Source organism: Phytophthora infestans, genomic scaffold (assembly GCF_000142945.1).
Source record: "Phytophthora infestans T30-4 supercont1.163 genomic scaffold, whole genome shotgun sequence".
NCBI classification, from domain to species: domain Eukaryota; phylum Oomycota; class Peronosporomycetes; order Peronosporales; family Peronosporaceae; genus Phytophthora; species Phytophthora infestans.
Genome location: NW_003303596.1, coordinates 1 through 15,284, shown reverse-complemented (window position 1 = coordinate 15,284; position 15,284 = coordinate 1). Strand labels below are relative to the sequence as shown.

The window sequence follows — 15,284 nt, the reverse complement described above, 5'->3', positions numbered from 1 at the left end:
AGCCGGGCAAGCTCAACGTGCTTGCGGACGCCCTCTCTCAGCGTCCTGACTAAGAGCTGGCCCACATCACGCGGGTGCCAACGAATCTATATGATCGGATACGCATGGCGTATTGGGACGATGAGGCTGTCGCGCCTATCGTCAAGTTCCTTATGGCCGGAACGAGCGCGAAGTCCGACTGGCTCTCGTCGCGACAGCGCTCACGGCTCCACCGATATGAGTTTAAAGAGGGTCTTCTCTATTACCGGGTGGAGCCCACTGATCCTCCACGGGTAGTCGTACCCAACGAGGATCTAAAGTTTGATATCCTCGCGGAGGCGCATGACGCGCCCTCCAGCGGCCACTTGGGCCGCGAGAAGACCTTTCTGTCGGTCTCTCAGTCCTTCTGGTGGACCCACATGTACAAGTGGGTCGCCTGGTACGTTAAGACATGCGAAACATGTCAGCGGGTCAAACCCGCAGGGCACTCTTCGGCTCCACTACAGAGCCTGCCCGTACCGGCTGACTGTTGGAAGTCGATGAGTCTTGACTTCATCTTTGGGCTTCCCGCCGACGGACACGGCAACACCAGAATTTTGGTGCTCGTGTGTCGGCTGAGCAAGATGGTACATCTTGGTCCAGTTCCCGTCACTGCTACGGGTGAACAAACCGCAAGGTTGTTCGTCGATGGCGTGTTCCGCTATCACCGTCTCTTGTAGACGACTGTCTCGGACCGAGACCCGCGGTTCACTGCTGCGTTTTTGAAAACGCTGTTCCATTTACTGGGAACTCGTCTGCAGATGTCCACGGCGGACCATCCGCAAAAAGACGGCCAAACAGAGCGCGTCAATCGAGTGCTCGAGGACACTCTGCGCAGTGTTTGCGCGGCAGCACCACGTACGTGGTCGACGCAGCTTCCAGTTGTTGAGTTTGCGCTCAACAACGCGGTGCACGCGTCCACCGGGTTTACGCCGTTCTACTTGAACGGCTTCCGCCACCCCAGCGTGCCTCTCACTCTTCGAGGAGACACCGACTCCTCTATTCTAAGTGGGGGAGAGGCTCGGAAAGCCGGTCTCGGATGTGAGACCAGTTTCGCTGCGGAAACAGGTGGAATCCTTTATGGATACCAAGCTGAGCATTGTCAGCAGGGTCCGCGATGCCATGGCAGCGGCCTAAGATAAACAAAAGGAGTACTCAGACAAACATGGAAGAGGAAACTTAGGTATATTTGATGTTGGGGACTTAGTGTTGCTAGACACCGAGGAACCTACCTCTTGACACTGTCAGCTCTGTCGGCAGCAACAAGCTGAAGCACCGCTTCATCGGACCTTTTGCAGTCCTGGCCAGACATGGTGCGTCGTACACCATCGACCTTCCAAAGTCAATGACGACGCACCCGACGTTCTATGTTGGACGTCTTAAGCGGTACTTTTACCCGCAGAGGGTTGCTGACTCGCAGACCCCCCTTGACCCAGCTCCTCGAAGCGAGGGCCGGTCACAGTCGTCGACGAGGACGTCGGAGCAGGCACCCAAGCCTCGGTCGGGACGGCAAGGCTGCGGTCAAGGCCGTACGCCGGAGAGGCTCCATACGAACGGACCTCGACGCCATACGCCGAGTACGCCGGGTACGCACCATACGCGTACGTCTGGGAGTGTGCCGCAGGCGGCTCCGGCGGTGGCAACAAAGCCTCGATCCGTCGGATCATGCGAAAGGCCTCGTCCAGATCGGACGAAGAGGCCCGGCGATCCACCCGCAGGTGCAGGCTCGCGACCTCTCGCTCCAACAGGTCCAGGCGGCCCGCAAGACGAGCGAGCTCGCCCTGATTCCCGGTCTGGGCGGCAGCGTCGCCGCGAGTCCCAAGGCCAAGTGCAATCTCAAGCACGAGGACACGTTGACGGAGGCGGGCAACCTCAGGGCCCTGTGTCGGACCCGCAGTCGGAGCACTCGGACGAGAGTGGCTTTCGGGAGGCGCCAAGTACTCGTACTCGTACGAGGGCACCTCCGCCCCTGCTTGACCGGAATTGAGAAGTCCACTTCCACGTGGAGCGGATCCTCCAGGAGCAACGGCGTCGCGGTAAGCGACAGCTCCTCGTGAAGTGGAGGGGTTATGCCCACTCTGAGAACTCGTGGGAGCCGATTGAACGGCTCCTGATTGACTGCCCGTAGGCTGTCGCAATCTGGGAACAGAAGCGGCGGCAGCTTCATAAGTAGTCCGGGGCTTCTTGCCCGAACGGGGTACGGATGATGAATACATACCGTACCCGCGCTCATCGTGAGCGCTAGAAGCCGCGCGCTTCAGGATGTCCCTTGGCAGCATACGCTTGCTGATCAAGTGGGCAAACCTCACACGAAGATCACGCTGGTCCAGGATACGGGACAGCAGCTGATTTTCATGGAGTTCCCGTAACTCCGTGGGTGAGTACTTAAGAGTCCCCACCCATGCCCAGGACATGTCCTCACAAGAACTCCACGAGGGACAGTTCTCGAGCATAACCCAGGGGTATCCCCAAAGATGATAGAGACCACCCCGGGTCTCGGGCTTCTTACGACAAGTCGTGAAGTCCTTAAGGGGAATGCGGTGTGGCGCGAGAATCACACACCGAGCAGCCTCCAAGTTGTCAACGAACAACTGTTCTTTCTGAACAAGGGCTCGTTCATAGATGCCCCTAGAAGTGTGGCCGCCCACAAGGCCACGAGGGGCGACGAGGACCTTTAAGAAGAGGTCAGCCTCGGAGCTATCCTCGGGGGGCCAGTACCCTCTTGAGTTGATGGCAGCTCCCTGGCTGACGGGTGCCGCCACCGAACCCCCGCGCACACGCTAAGCAGCTTGGAAATCCTCCTGCTGCTGGTCGAGGTCATTCGAGACCTCCCGGGGTTCAACGATAGAACCCTCCTCCTCCTCTTCTTCCTCCTTCTCCTCCTCTTCTTCCTCCTTCTCCTCCGCTTCTTCCTCCTTCTCCTCCTCTTCATCCGAGGAGTCGAAGATACTCTGATAGGAGCGTCGAGTCTCCTTCTCCTCGCGGAGTGGAGACTTAGAGGCTGTACGCTTCTTTGAGGGCTTGGCGCCTTCGGCTTTAGAGGCCTTAGCACGCGCAAGACCCTCGGCAAGCGGGAGACGTTTGCGAGGAGTCTCTTCCTCATCGCCACCGGCTTTGGGAGCGCCCTTAGCCTTGGCGGCCGGACTCTCGGAGCGCACAGACTTTCTGGGACTGTGATCACCTTGATCACTAGCGAGCGACTGCACGCTGTCATCTTTGTGCTCACTGGGCACTGGGCTGTACCCTCCCACAGAGCCCGCAGATGCATCGTGCGTGCTCTCGGACTCGGCATCGTCCTCACTGCCCGAGTTGAACTCACGTTCCACGAACCGAGGGATCGGACGATTGTCCGAAGATGAGGGCGACGGGCTGCGGCGCTTGCTTGCGCGCTTGTCCACAGCCGCGTCACCCGAGGAACCGATCGCCTCGAAGGCCACCTGAGTAGCCTCCTTGAGTGCAGAGCCTTTGCCGTGAGGCTTAGTGCTCTTGGCTTGCGCCTTACCGGCAGCAGCCTTGGAGCGTGTCTTAGCACCGCTCTTTGCAGTGCCACGAGGCATGGTAACGGTCGAATTGGAGACCTAGACGAAGAGCGCACAGGTTGCTGCTCAAGGCTCTAGCTGTGAAGTGAGCCTCCGCCGTGCTCGCGCGGCAAAGTCGATGGTTTACCACTTTGAGAATGAGAGTTTGTGACGAACACCTCTTTATTCTGATTGGTCGGTAAACCGAACCTAAGTGGGGGAGGCTGTAACGGGGTACGTAGCCCTAAGTGTACCCTGGTTACATGAAGTGTGACACTTCTCACTTCAGGTGTATGACACGTCATACTCCGGGATATTTGGTACAGGGTACCAAGGTCGTTCAAAGCCAACCATTAGTCAAACGACATTGCATTTCTATAGGTAACTTATAGTTTGTATTAAACCCAAACTTAACTACCTATAAATATACTCAGTTTACAATCTACCTTATTTAGGTCACTTCGCTCTCTTTAATTAAAGAGGGGACCTGTGAACTACCGTTCACGGAGAGTTTGTATACTCTCGGAAGATAACTTCCTCTAGCGCAAGGTGCTGTGTGACCCCGTCACAGTCTTGGATGCTTGCTTCCGCACAACATTACAGCGACAGCGAAAGAGCTCTATCGGCTCATCCTGAGCGTCTAAGACGGGCTTGTAGAAGTAGCTGAAGGGGTTGTTGGTTGTCATCTGGATTCGAAAATGAGGACACGTTTGGCGAACGAGCAACTTTTGTAGGAGAAGAATTCATTGGTTGAGAGAAGCACAGTGTACCAACTACTGTAAAAAAGCAATTACGGTAAGCAATCATTTTTACAAAGCACGTTTTACCATATATTTATATATACATGTATATTTTTAAAAGGCAGGTGTTGGAGGCCAGGATTATTTACATGGAACTGTACACGATTACGGTCAGGATTAATCCTGGACGTCAAATCATATCTTATTTCAGTAGCCATATGGGGAAGATACGGGAAGATTCGTTGAGGACGAGTAAGATACCTAACGTGTGGCTGTCCTTCTTCCAGGATTAATCATGTAAGTTTCAGGATTAAATCATGTTTTGAAAATACGTACAGTAATGTTAGTAGCTTTTTACAGGATTAATCCTGGAATTTCCATGAATAAAATCCTGGAAAGATATCTTAAAGGCTATTATCTCGTCGATCGCATTGAGTTACGTGCATGACAGGCTCAAGCTCTCCATTCCTGTGGTTCAGTTTACTGAGATCGCTCTTTATGGTGTAGGGTCAAAGCTGAAATGACATGTATTTGGGTTTTTGCAGGTCTTGAAAGGCAACCATCTAGCCAAAGCAACATTTAGACCCGCGTTTGTGCAACTTCTTGCTTCTGCGTTGGCTCCACTTGTTCTTCTTCGTGGACTGCGTGATTTCCGCTTCTTCCAGCCGTGAGTGCAGGTATATGTTCGTTGGTAGGGGTCAAATTGCTCTGGTACCAACTGCGAATCGTCTCCTCCCTTCCTTGTCTTCCTTAGGCGCTTGTTCCTCTCTGCTCTTGACATTGTCTCCTTCACTGGTAACACTTGCATCATTCTCTGGCAGTAATCGGCAAAGTAGGTATGCCATGCCTCCCAGCTTGTGTGCCAATTCACCGGCGCTTCAACAGGTACAAGAGCCAATTCAGCTGCAAATCCCTCATCATCCGATTCTGAAGCACGCCCTGATTTTACATCCTCCACGTCGGGATAGTCACTTCCACGGTCGTTTCCAGGGATGGCGGGACCGCCACCGGTTTCCATCGAATTGTCTTCTTCGTTACTAGCCGCTTCCGCAGCTTCAGACACTCCAGCTTCTTGCGTATCACTTAGCCCAGGACCTCGAAGTCGCGGAGAGAGACCCCTGTTGCCTCCACGCGCGCTCCGGGCGCTTATATCGCTTCCGCCGACGTTACGCGTCATCTTATCGGGAAGCGGTAGAAACGCGAATGAGAAAAATCCGAAGTTATTCATTTCGGAAATAGGCGAATCGGGGATTTTATTTTACTTTCAATCATGGACTGACCCATGATTGGAATCCTGCACTAATTCATGTAAATAATCATGGCCTCCAACAGGCGCGTTCTTAAAACCATAATCGTAAGTTATTTCGCTTTTTTGGGTTTAGCAAAAAATAAATTAATACGTATTAGTATTTCCGTTTATTTTAAATACAATCTTTTATTCGGAGGGCCCCGCATCAAGCCACAAGCAGCACTACTGTACGAGCACCAGCAGCTGACGCGCGAAGACCAACAAGCAGCGGAGCCAGCGCGGAGCGTCAAATATCGGAGCCTACGCAGAGTATCAAACAGTGGAGCCAGAACAAGGCCCAGAAGTAGTGGAGCCGCGACAAGACGTGCGGACGCTGTAGACTTGCTTCCTTCAGTCTTGGCGGGAATCGCGGACTCTGGCACAAGGTCCACAAGAACCACGAGCACCACAGCAACGGGAAGACTTGCAGTTATCAGGGTAGAGCCACGAAAGTCAAATTCATAGGCCTTGCAGCAACCGCCAATTTACAATTACCATAGCTTCAGCAAGACCTGCAGGTAGCAAAAGAAGCAAATGCAACAAGAGTGTACAATAATGGATGGAATTATACATATCGATGATTTTTATGCCATTTCGGTGTTGGTATTGACCCTTCTACTCTTGCCGCTCTTGGGGCTCAGTTCGCTTCGACATGAGACTTACACAGCACACTTGACGCTTCATTTGATAGTGCATACACTACAGATACATTCGTGACACCGATTTGAGTCAACTTAATCAGCTGTTCTTACTACTAGTAACAATGTGCTAGGTGGGGCAGCAGACGCACACGTGGAGACCACACTCTTCGACTTACGCGACAGTGTGCGGCCTTGGGACAACTGCTTTCTTCTGGATCTTGCGGAATGTCCATAGGATGACCCAGATGCACATGATCTGCATTGGCACAACAAACGGTTAGACTGGGGTTCAGCGTAGTTGGAGCGGAGAAGAGCATGGTGTGGTACCTGAAAGACGTGAAGAAGATTCACCGAGCACTTGACAGTGTCGCACAGATGGCCGTTTGCACAGGACAGCTCCACCGGGGTGTCGCTCGTGCGGTCGATGGCCATGTACATCTGCGCGGCCACGACGATGAGCGAGCACGATTCCACCACGAACAGGATCTTCTTGATCTTCGTGGCGTGTCCCTCCTGTGGACGGGGGCGCGCCTTGCGATCCCGCATGACGGGTGTGCCGTCCTCGTCGTCGCTCATGTTGAGGTCGAACGACCGGTTTGACATCATGCGGTCCGACTGCATGCTCGGCATACGAAGCTTCAGTTGTCGCTCATATTGCTGCAAGCGGCTGAGTACGCGCAGACCATAAATGAGGAAGACCGTGCTGATGATACCGAGCATGCAGGCGCTTACGGTGAGCTGCATGTAGACCAGGCCCTGCGGGTTGAAGCCTTTGGACAGGAAGAGACACATGTCGTACAAGACCTGAAATGTCCAGACCACGGCGATAGCAATGCTCTCTAGACAGACCAAATGCGGAGGTTTGTCGGTAACTGCAGCGCCGCGCTGGATGATGGTGGCCCAATAACCCAAAGCCATGATGCTAAGCAAGAAAGAGCACCAGTTAGTTAACCAGGTCTAAAGAGCGTCGCGGCTGGAAGAAATACGTACTATACAGAGTAGAGAGCGGCAGTACACGTATCGGCGAGAAATGCACTGATCGGACGCGGAATGACATATCCGTAGCTGAGAGGGTCAGCACCACGAATGACCATAGTCACAGCGCCGTAACAGCAGAACAGGAAGCTGTATTGCTGAAGAAGAGCGCCTTCGTGTTTCACCGATCGGACGTAGAGAATGATACTTGCTGCGACGCTAATGCCACCGAGACCTAAGTATACGGCCTGCACCGTGTGGTACGAGCTCGGGTCGAAAGAAGCGAGCGTTCGTACGCATCCGTCATCAGTTTGGGCGAGGCCGAAGTCGCACGTGGAGTCGGTGATATTCGCCATAGTGAGGCACGCTGTGTTAAATCACGAGAATCCGCCGGGCTATGAGATAAATATCGGTTCGCTGTCGGGGCCTGTTGGTCACACCACACGCCGTCCTGGGCTATCTAGAACCTGTCGCTGACTTAGAGAAGAGCAGCGAGTAAATTGCTGCAGGCTTCTTTGCGAAATGTCCGACCAAACCTGCGCTTCTCGTGCAGGCGGCTATCCATAATAATGCAGACCATACATGTCCGTGAAACCACATGGAGGGCCTCGTTGATCATCGCGATGGGAAAACCGATGTTAACTACCAATCCGAGCCCCGGCATAAGAACCATGGAGCTCAAGACACAGTGCATGCTGTGAAAGCCGGATGTGAAGTTCATCAACTCCCCTCGCAGTGTTCATGATGAACACTAAAATAATACACTGTATGAGTGGAGTTGAGCTCCAGCGGATAACCTAGAACTTCTAGTAGAAGTGTTACTACTACTCTGTTCCATCTCAAATCTAACGCAACGAGCGACCGCACAAAAATAAATGATATCATTGGCTATTATTATGCTAAGAATAGAGATTTGCTACTTTTTGTGTCAGCTGTGCCGTCTGATCGCTCCATAATAACGGCAGGCATGTCATCAAATACCAGCCAGCTAAGTCGCCCGATATGAACGTACTCGAATTGGGTCTGTTTAACTTGCTACAGTCGGCTCAATACCGCACACCAACGTACAAGATCGATGCTTTAATTGCGGAAGCTGAAAAAAATTACTTTGATCTTTCTAATAGGACTATAGATAAGTGCTTTTTGACAGCACAAAAAATACCAGAATCTGTCATTGCGTGTGATACATACAAACTCCCCCGAGTCTCGAAGCACCACATTCGCAACGGAGTGCTTTGAACCTCATTGTCTTGCGACCCTTTGGCAAAAAGGGCCAGGAGACACTTAAAAAAATGAAGGGCCACCAACTCAAAATTAGTATCTTTTATTTTATGATGAACTCTTTTCTACACACCTTGTTTTATTTATTTTCACCTTTTGCGAGATCTAAAATTTGTCAGATTTTCAGGCAAACGCGGCACAGACAGCAGTTTTTGAAAAACTATTTTCACATCTTGTAAGACCGTAGCAAAATCGATCTCTTCTGAAAACCTCAGCAATTTTCCAACACTGGGAAGCCCACTGCGAAACCAGACGTCCACCCCGTCAAAACGAATGACGCTTTTTCGCTCTGTACTTCGTTGCTGTTTGACTATGATCTACCAACAAAAATACTGCTTTATAGAGCTAAGGCAGGGCTTTCCGTAGTGGGCTCGTTTAGCTAAATCACACCATTAGTTTAATAAATATGTCAGCAAAGGAGAAGTGTTAGATTTGAGATGGAACAGAGTGGTACTGTGAACCGCTACACATGTTCCGGTAGTATTCTAGAGACACCAACGTCTCGCAATGTTTATTGCCCATGGAGCACATCTTGCCATAGGAGTATAGAGCTTCCTGGATGTGCGGCTCAAGTTATCTTCTGCGGGCACTCTTGATGCACACGTGAAAAGATTGCATTGCCGTCAACCGTCGCGACGGCGCGAGAGAAAAACTCGTCATGCAAAACAACAGGACATTGTTCTGAAAATTATTTACAGTAAATGTAGTTCACGTCGGATACATGTAACTTATCCAGACAAGCGAAGTCGAGGTGTGATTTTTCTGCTTTACAAGTTGAACTGTTTGTTTTGTGGAAGCCAGTCCGCCCTTGGTAGTTCAATGTGGTCCACATATTTCTCGCTAAAATTACCTCTGCGTGCATTCCATTCCTGTCTCCGGTCGTCGCTATCTTTAGCATCTCGCTCACGGCGTGGTAATACCAGACCTCGGATCCCAGTCGAAAACAGGACGCCGACCTCGCTAACCATCAGTCTGCGATTCATCTCTCTCTCTCTCCCTCTCTCTAGCCCCGAGACAAGATGATGAACACGACGAGCGTGACTATCAACACCGACAGTGTGGGCGGAGACATGGCCCCCGCCGCGCCGCCCAAGCGCAACTTTATCCAGAAGGTGAACGACGTGAACAAGATGGAACTGCCGAAGCTTTTGCGCTACATGCGCTTGGGCAACGTGGGCTGCTCCATCCTTCAGATCATCGCCGGAGTTGTGGGCATCACGTCCTTCATCACACTCAACATCACGGGCACGCTCGTGTCCATCTATGTCATCATGTTTGGCATTTTGTTCTTACTCTTCGAGTGTCGCCTCTCGCGCATGGAGACGGCTATCCGCTCCAACTTTGGCTTCCTCTACAGTTACAAGGGACGTGCTGCCTTCATCTTCTTCATCGGCTTTCTGGATTTCGGTATCGGCTCAGCACTCGCGACAATCGCTGGCGTCCTCATGTGCTTTAACGCCTTCATCAATCTGCTCGTCATGTGCCGCCACCCGCAGTTCAAGTCAACGCTCAGTGCCGACGCAGACCCCACGGCCGGCTACACGACAAGCAGCCAAGAGGCCGCTAACTTCATGAACAAGAACCCGGAACTTGCAGCCAAGGCGGGTCAGTACGCGTTCCAGCAGGCGGCAAACACGCGCCATTAAGGAGCGAGGTCGTCTGCAAGTCACTAGTCGTGCAGCAGGCAGATACCGTAAGCAGGCTTCGGCCATATTTCTAAGCTGAAACTTTTTTTTCTCTTGACTGCACGGAAATGCAATTTATAGATTAGTATTTCCTACCAGCAACAAAAACGTTTTAATGCACTAATAGAATTATATCAAAAAATAACTGCATAGGTCAGCAGTACAAAATAATCGTTTTTGTCTTCTTTGCGAGGGCTAGGTTTATAAGTTCGTTGTAGAGAAGTTCAGACCTTTCGAAGCCCCATGTTTTTGTGGGTTGTGGATTATTTGCACATAACATGGCTTTTATTCATGTCGATTCCACGCTTTATTCATGTCGATTCTACATTGTGACGGGGTCACACAGCACCTTGCACAGAGGAAGTGCTTAAGGGTATTAACTACCCGAGTGAGCGTTAGTCCGGCCTCAAAGGGAACGGTTTGCTACTTAGATGAGTAGATTTAAGACTGATGTATTTATAAGAAAGGTTAGCTTGGGTTCCATACAAACTAGAGGTTACCTAAAGTGGAGTGAAGTAGTCGTGCTCTGACTGGCTCCGAGAGCACCTGGTACATTTCCCCCCCCCCCACTTAAATGAGAATCACCAGATTCTCTAATCACAACTGATTCTCCAATCAGAAGTGAGAGAATTAAAACCCTAAAAGATGAATTCTCACACTGAGCAGCCGCGAGACTGGCGCGGCTCTCAGTCACACCCACAGTGACTTGTTCTCCCAAAGCTCACTGGGATTTGCATCCCTATGCTCACAAATGTGTTGGTCGCAAAGCCTACACTCAGAGCTGCATCAGCTCCTGCGCTAGCGCGCGTACAGTGCTTTGGCACATGGAGCAATAGCATCCGAGCGTGTGGCATTCGCCCACAGTTCGCACCAGAGAACACGACAGTCTTCGCGAACGCGTCCGGAGCATGATGTCTCCCGCGAGGGACGACACCGAGAAGGGCAACACCTGCCCCAGCACTAGAGGGAGCTCCCCGATCACCTCGGGCGACGCCTTTGGCCGTCATACCAACGGCGCGTAGGTGTCCTTCATCGACCCCGTGTAGCGTGACGGTACACAGCCGTGGTGTAGGTGTCTCCCATCGACACCATGTACCGTACGGTACTAGCCTTTGGTGCGGTACGCCCGCCACAAGGTTTTCATGCTTGGCGGCAACAGCTTCTGCTGTGCTGTCGCCTGAGCTGAATCATGGCCAGTGCTCGCATCGTGCACGACGCATGTACAAGCACAGTGTACTATCATCATACTTACATGGTAAGTATGATGCTAGGGGCTCAGGTTTTTGTAGGAATAATTGCACGGCTTACTGGGAACTTAGCATTTTGTAGCGAATGATCTAAATTAAACCCAGATTTATGAAATTAAAGAAGTCGATTTAGGCACATAGAGGTTCATAGTTTTTCGAATAATTTTCCACCCGAAGCGAAGGCGGGAAGGCAAACGACTTAAATAAAACCTAAACTACCGCCGCGTAGCGGCGGCGCTCGGCTAGTTTATAAGTAAGGTTAGCTTGGGTTCTATACAAACTAGAGGTTACCTATAGTGGAGCTAAGTAGTCATGTTCTGACTGGCTCCGAGAGCACCTGGTACCGTGTGCCAGGTGTCCACAAGAGTGACGGGTCACTCTTTATGTAACCTGGGGCACCCTGGATTGTACCCCGTTACATACATAATAGTAATCGCCAAAAACCTTTCCGACAGGCAGGTGTTTATGGTAACTCCAAAATCGGTGAAGGTAATTTAGTGATAATATCACCTGGTAAACCTGTTAATAACAAAAATCTCCTAATTTTTCTTCAGCGACAAAATGATAATATTACATATCAACTTATTATTAGTCTTCTGGTTGGATATGATCACCGGGAGTTAGTTTGACAAGTATAAAGTTTTTTTGGACTGCCAAATTCAATCCTTACCAAATTATTAAATTACACATCATATTGAATGTAGAGGGTATTAGTTGGACAGCAAGGCACTATCACGGTTTGCCGGCTTAAGAAGTGCTTGCGCAGCTTCGTATATGTGTCTGCTGCAGGCAAACTAAGAGACAACTTGTTCGCCCTTCGGAGCTTGGATTTTCCCAAATGTGGTAGCTTGTACAGGTTCCCTCCCTCCTCCTGCAGGATGGTCAGCATGCACGCTTGGAGAGGCAGAAAAATGTTGTCAACTGTGTCAGCTTCCATATCTCTCCTCAACCGACGCTATGAGCGCCACAATGCCCTTTCTTCGCAGGCGGTACTGAATGTTCTACATCGAGGCGAAGACGCCCAGACCGAGACAGTTTAGGTCCGGTAAATTGGGTGCCTGACACCACAGTCTGATGTTCCACCCTCCCTCTATGCCCGCTTCGACAACATCGGGGTCCGACGGCGGTACGTACGGCTTCGCATTGTCTTGCTGGACATTGGTGGCGATCCTTTCGTGGCCATTGTTCTTTTTTGCTGGGAATAGTTTGCTCAGTGGGTAGTCCTTGTACACAATCCGATCCACTGTCTCTATGTTACGAGTGCGAACCGTTCTTTTGGCTCTATTGTTGCTTCGCCGTTTAGCCGTGTACTCCTCCGTAACAGACCAGATCCCTAGTTTACTGTGGTGTAGTGATCTCTCCAGAGTTGCGGATAATCGCTAGTCAACAAAGATGCGGCATCGTCGAAGATGTTCAAGCGACGAACCCACAGTCACATGATGTACGGTGACGCTGTGGTGTAGCGGGATTAGCAAAATCTGCGAGATTGCCAGATCCAACTTACCAACTGCGCCCAGACACCGACTAACGGAGGGGGTCCCCCGATGATCCGTGTTCTGCTGAATTTTCCTCACCTTGTGTACCCGTCGGTAGGGCGGGATCTTGCTCTCTCGGTAACTTCCGAAGAGATCAAGTGGTGAAGATTGAGTGTCTTAGCGAGTCGTAGGGATGGGGTGGAACAGTATCGGTAAGGTCTTCACTCTGCGTCCGTAGTTGTTTCTGGATCCCAAGCGAATATTCGAGCTTGGTGGGTCCAGGTCCTAGATCTGGGATCTGGCCGTAGGGTTGCCTTGTGGGTGTGTTCCCTTGCCTTTGTTCTCCTTTGCGTCGTACTTGCCGCCTCCTGTAGCGGGATCTTGAGAGTTGAGAGACGCTAGGGTATACCCGGCCAAGTAGTAAATCCGGTTAGCCTTTCGGATCTGCACGTGTAAAGGAATGCTCACTAGGTTGTAGGATGTGAACAACGTATTATCCAGTTATCGCTAGCAGCACTAGATAGGCAATTCATAACCTTCATTGAGCTCGTACGGCCGATGTAGCTCCGATTCTTGAGGGCAGCAAGGCACTTGCGTTAAACTGAAGTCTGGTTCATAGTTAAGCCTACACCTGCCTGGATCCCTACCTTCTATATCTTCTACCTGTTAAATCTCCTACCAGGCTCGGCTGCATGTCCTATTTCTCCGTGGTCCATCTCCTCAGCTGTATTAGCATCAGATCCACCAAATCCATGGCGTAATCATAATGAGGTCGCTATATTATGGGTAAACTATTCTGGATCCACGTCACCTAAATCCACCTCACTGCAAGTGTAAACTCATCATGGATCTGAGCCCTCCAATCTTCCAGCATCGGCTTACGACTGTCTGCAGTCTCCATCACTTCCCGAAAGTTCGAGATCCGCAGCATCCACCATCCCCATATCCTGGATCCAGTTCACTCGGTGTGGGATCCTCAATCCCTTAGATCTGGACTTAGCAAAGTGGGATCTGAGGCTTATAGCAGTGGATCTTGTCTTCTCGTTTGTCATTGATACCAGATCCACCTCCAGATGACCTCTACCGTCTTTCCTTCATAGGATCCTCACACGGTTGCGGTCGATACCGTACGCCGGAGTGGCCCCGTACGAATGGACCCCAGAGCCATACGCCGAGTACGTCGAGTACATCGGGTACGCACCATACGCGTATGGCTGGGAGTGTGCCGAATGCGGCTGCGGACGTGGCAGCAGAGCCTCGATACGTCGGATCATGCGGAAGGCCTCGTCAAGATCGGACGAAGGGGCCCGGCGGTCCACCCGCAGATGTAGGCTTGAGACCTCCCGCTCCAACTGGTCCAGGTGGCCCTCAAGACGAGGGTGTACGCCCTGATTCCCGGTCTGGGCGGCAGCATCACCGCCAGTCCCAAGGCCAAGTGCAATCTCAAGCACGAGGACGCGTTTTACGGAGGCGGTCAACCTCAGGGACCTGCGTCGGACCCGCCGGAAAAGCACTCGGACGAGAGTGGCTTTCGGGAGGCGCCGAGTACTCGTACTCGTACGAGGGCACCTCCGCCCCTGCTTGACCGGAATGGAGAGGTCCACTTCCATGTGGAGCGGATCCTCCAGGAGCAACGGCGTCGCGGTAAGCGACAGCTCCTCATGAAGTGGAGGGGTTATGCCCACTTCGAGAACTCGTGGGAGTCGATTGAACAGCCCCGGATAAACTACCCGAAGGCTGTCGCAATCTGGGAACAGAAGCAGCGGCAGCTTCATAATTAGCCCGGGGCTTCTTGCCCGAACGGGGTACGGACGATGAATACACTCCGTACCCGCGCTCATCGTGAGCGCTTGAAACCGCGCGCTTCAGAATGTTCCTTGAGATCATGCGCTTGCTGTCCAAGTGGGCAAACCGAACACGAAGGTCACGCTGGTCCAGGATACGGGACAGCAGCTGATCTTCAAGGAGTTCCCGTAACTCCGTGGGTGAGTACTTAAGCGTCCCCACCCATGCCCAGAACATGTCCTCACAAGAACTCAAGGTTGGACAGCTCTCGGGCATAACCCAGGGGTATCCCCAAAGAGGATAGAGACCACCCCGGGTCTCGGGCTTCTTACGACAAGTCGTGAAGTCCTTAAGGGGAATGCGGTGTGGCGCGAGAAAAACGCACCGGGCCGCCTCCAAGTTGTCGGCGAACAACTGCTCCTTCTGAACCAGGGCACGTTCGTAAACGGACTTAGAAATGTGACTACCGACAAGGCCACGAGAAGCGACGAGGATCTCCAGAAAGAGGTCATCCCCAGAGCTCTCCTCTGGGAGGCCAATAACCTCTTGAGTTGATGGCCGCTCCATGGTTTACGGGTGCCACCACCGTACCCCGACGCATGCGCTGGGCAGTGTGGTGTAGCGGGATCAG

At 51.8% G+C, this 15,284-nt stretch overlaps 3 protein-coding genes across 3 annotated transcripts; 1 reads left to right on the top strand and 2 right to left on the bottom strand.

The window, feature by feature from the left end:
- Positions 1-6,377: 6,377 nt before the first annotated feature.
- Positions 6,378-7,123, bottom strand: PITG_20736 (uncharacterized protein; the record flags this gene model as incomplete). Its single annotated transcript, XM_002895516.1, has 2 exons — positions 6,378-6,461; positions 6,533-7,123. 2 exons carry the CDS (start codon positions 7,121-7,123, stop codon positions 6,378-6,380), a joined length of 675 nt encoding a protein of 224 aa, XP_002895562.1.
- Positions 7,124-7,194: 71 nt separating this feature from the next.
- Positions 7,195-7,536, bottom strand: PITG_20735 (uncharacterized protein; the record flags this gene model as incomplete). Its single annotated transcript, XM_002895515.1, has 1 exon — positions 7,195-7,536. One exon carries the CDS (start codon positions 7,534-7,536, stop codon positions 7,195-7,197), a length of 342 nt encoding a protein of 113 aa, XP_002895561.1.
- A 1,786-nt stretch (positions 7,537-9,322) lies between these two features.
- On the top strand, positions 9,323-10,107 carry PITG_20734 (uncharacterized protein; the record flags this gene model as incomplete). The annotated part of the gene is made up of 1 exon (XM_002895514.1): positions 9,323-10,107. The coding sequence occupies one exon, from the start codon at positions 9,481-9,483 to the stop codon at positions 10,105-10,107; it is 627 nt and encodes a 208-aa protein (XP_002895560.1).
- Positions 10,108-15,284: the final 5,177 nt, after the last annotated feature.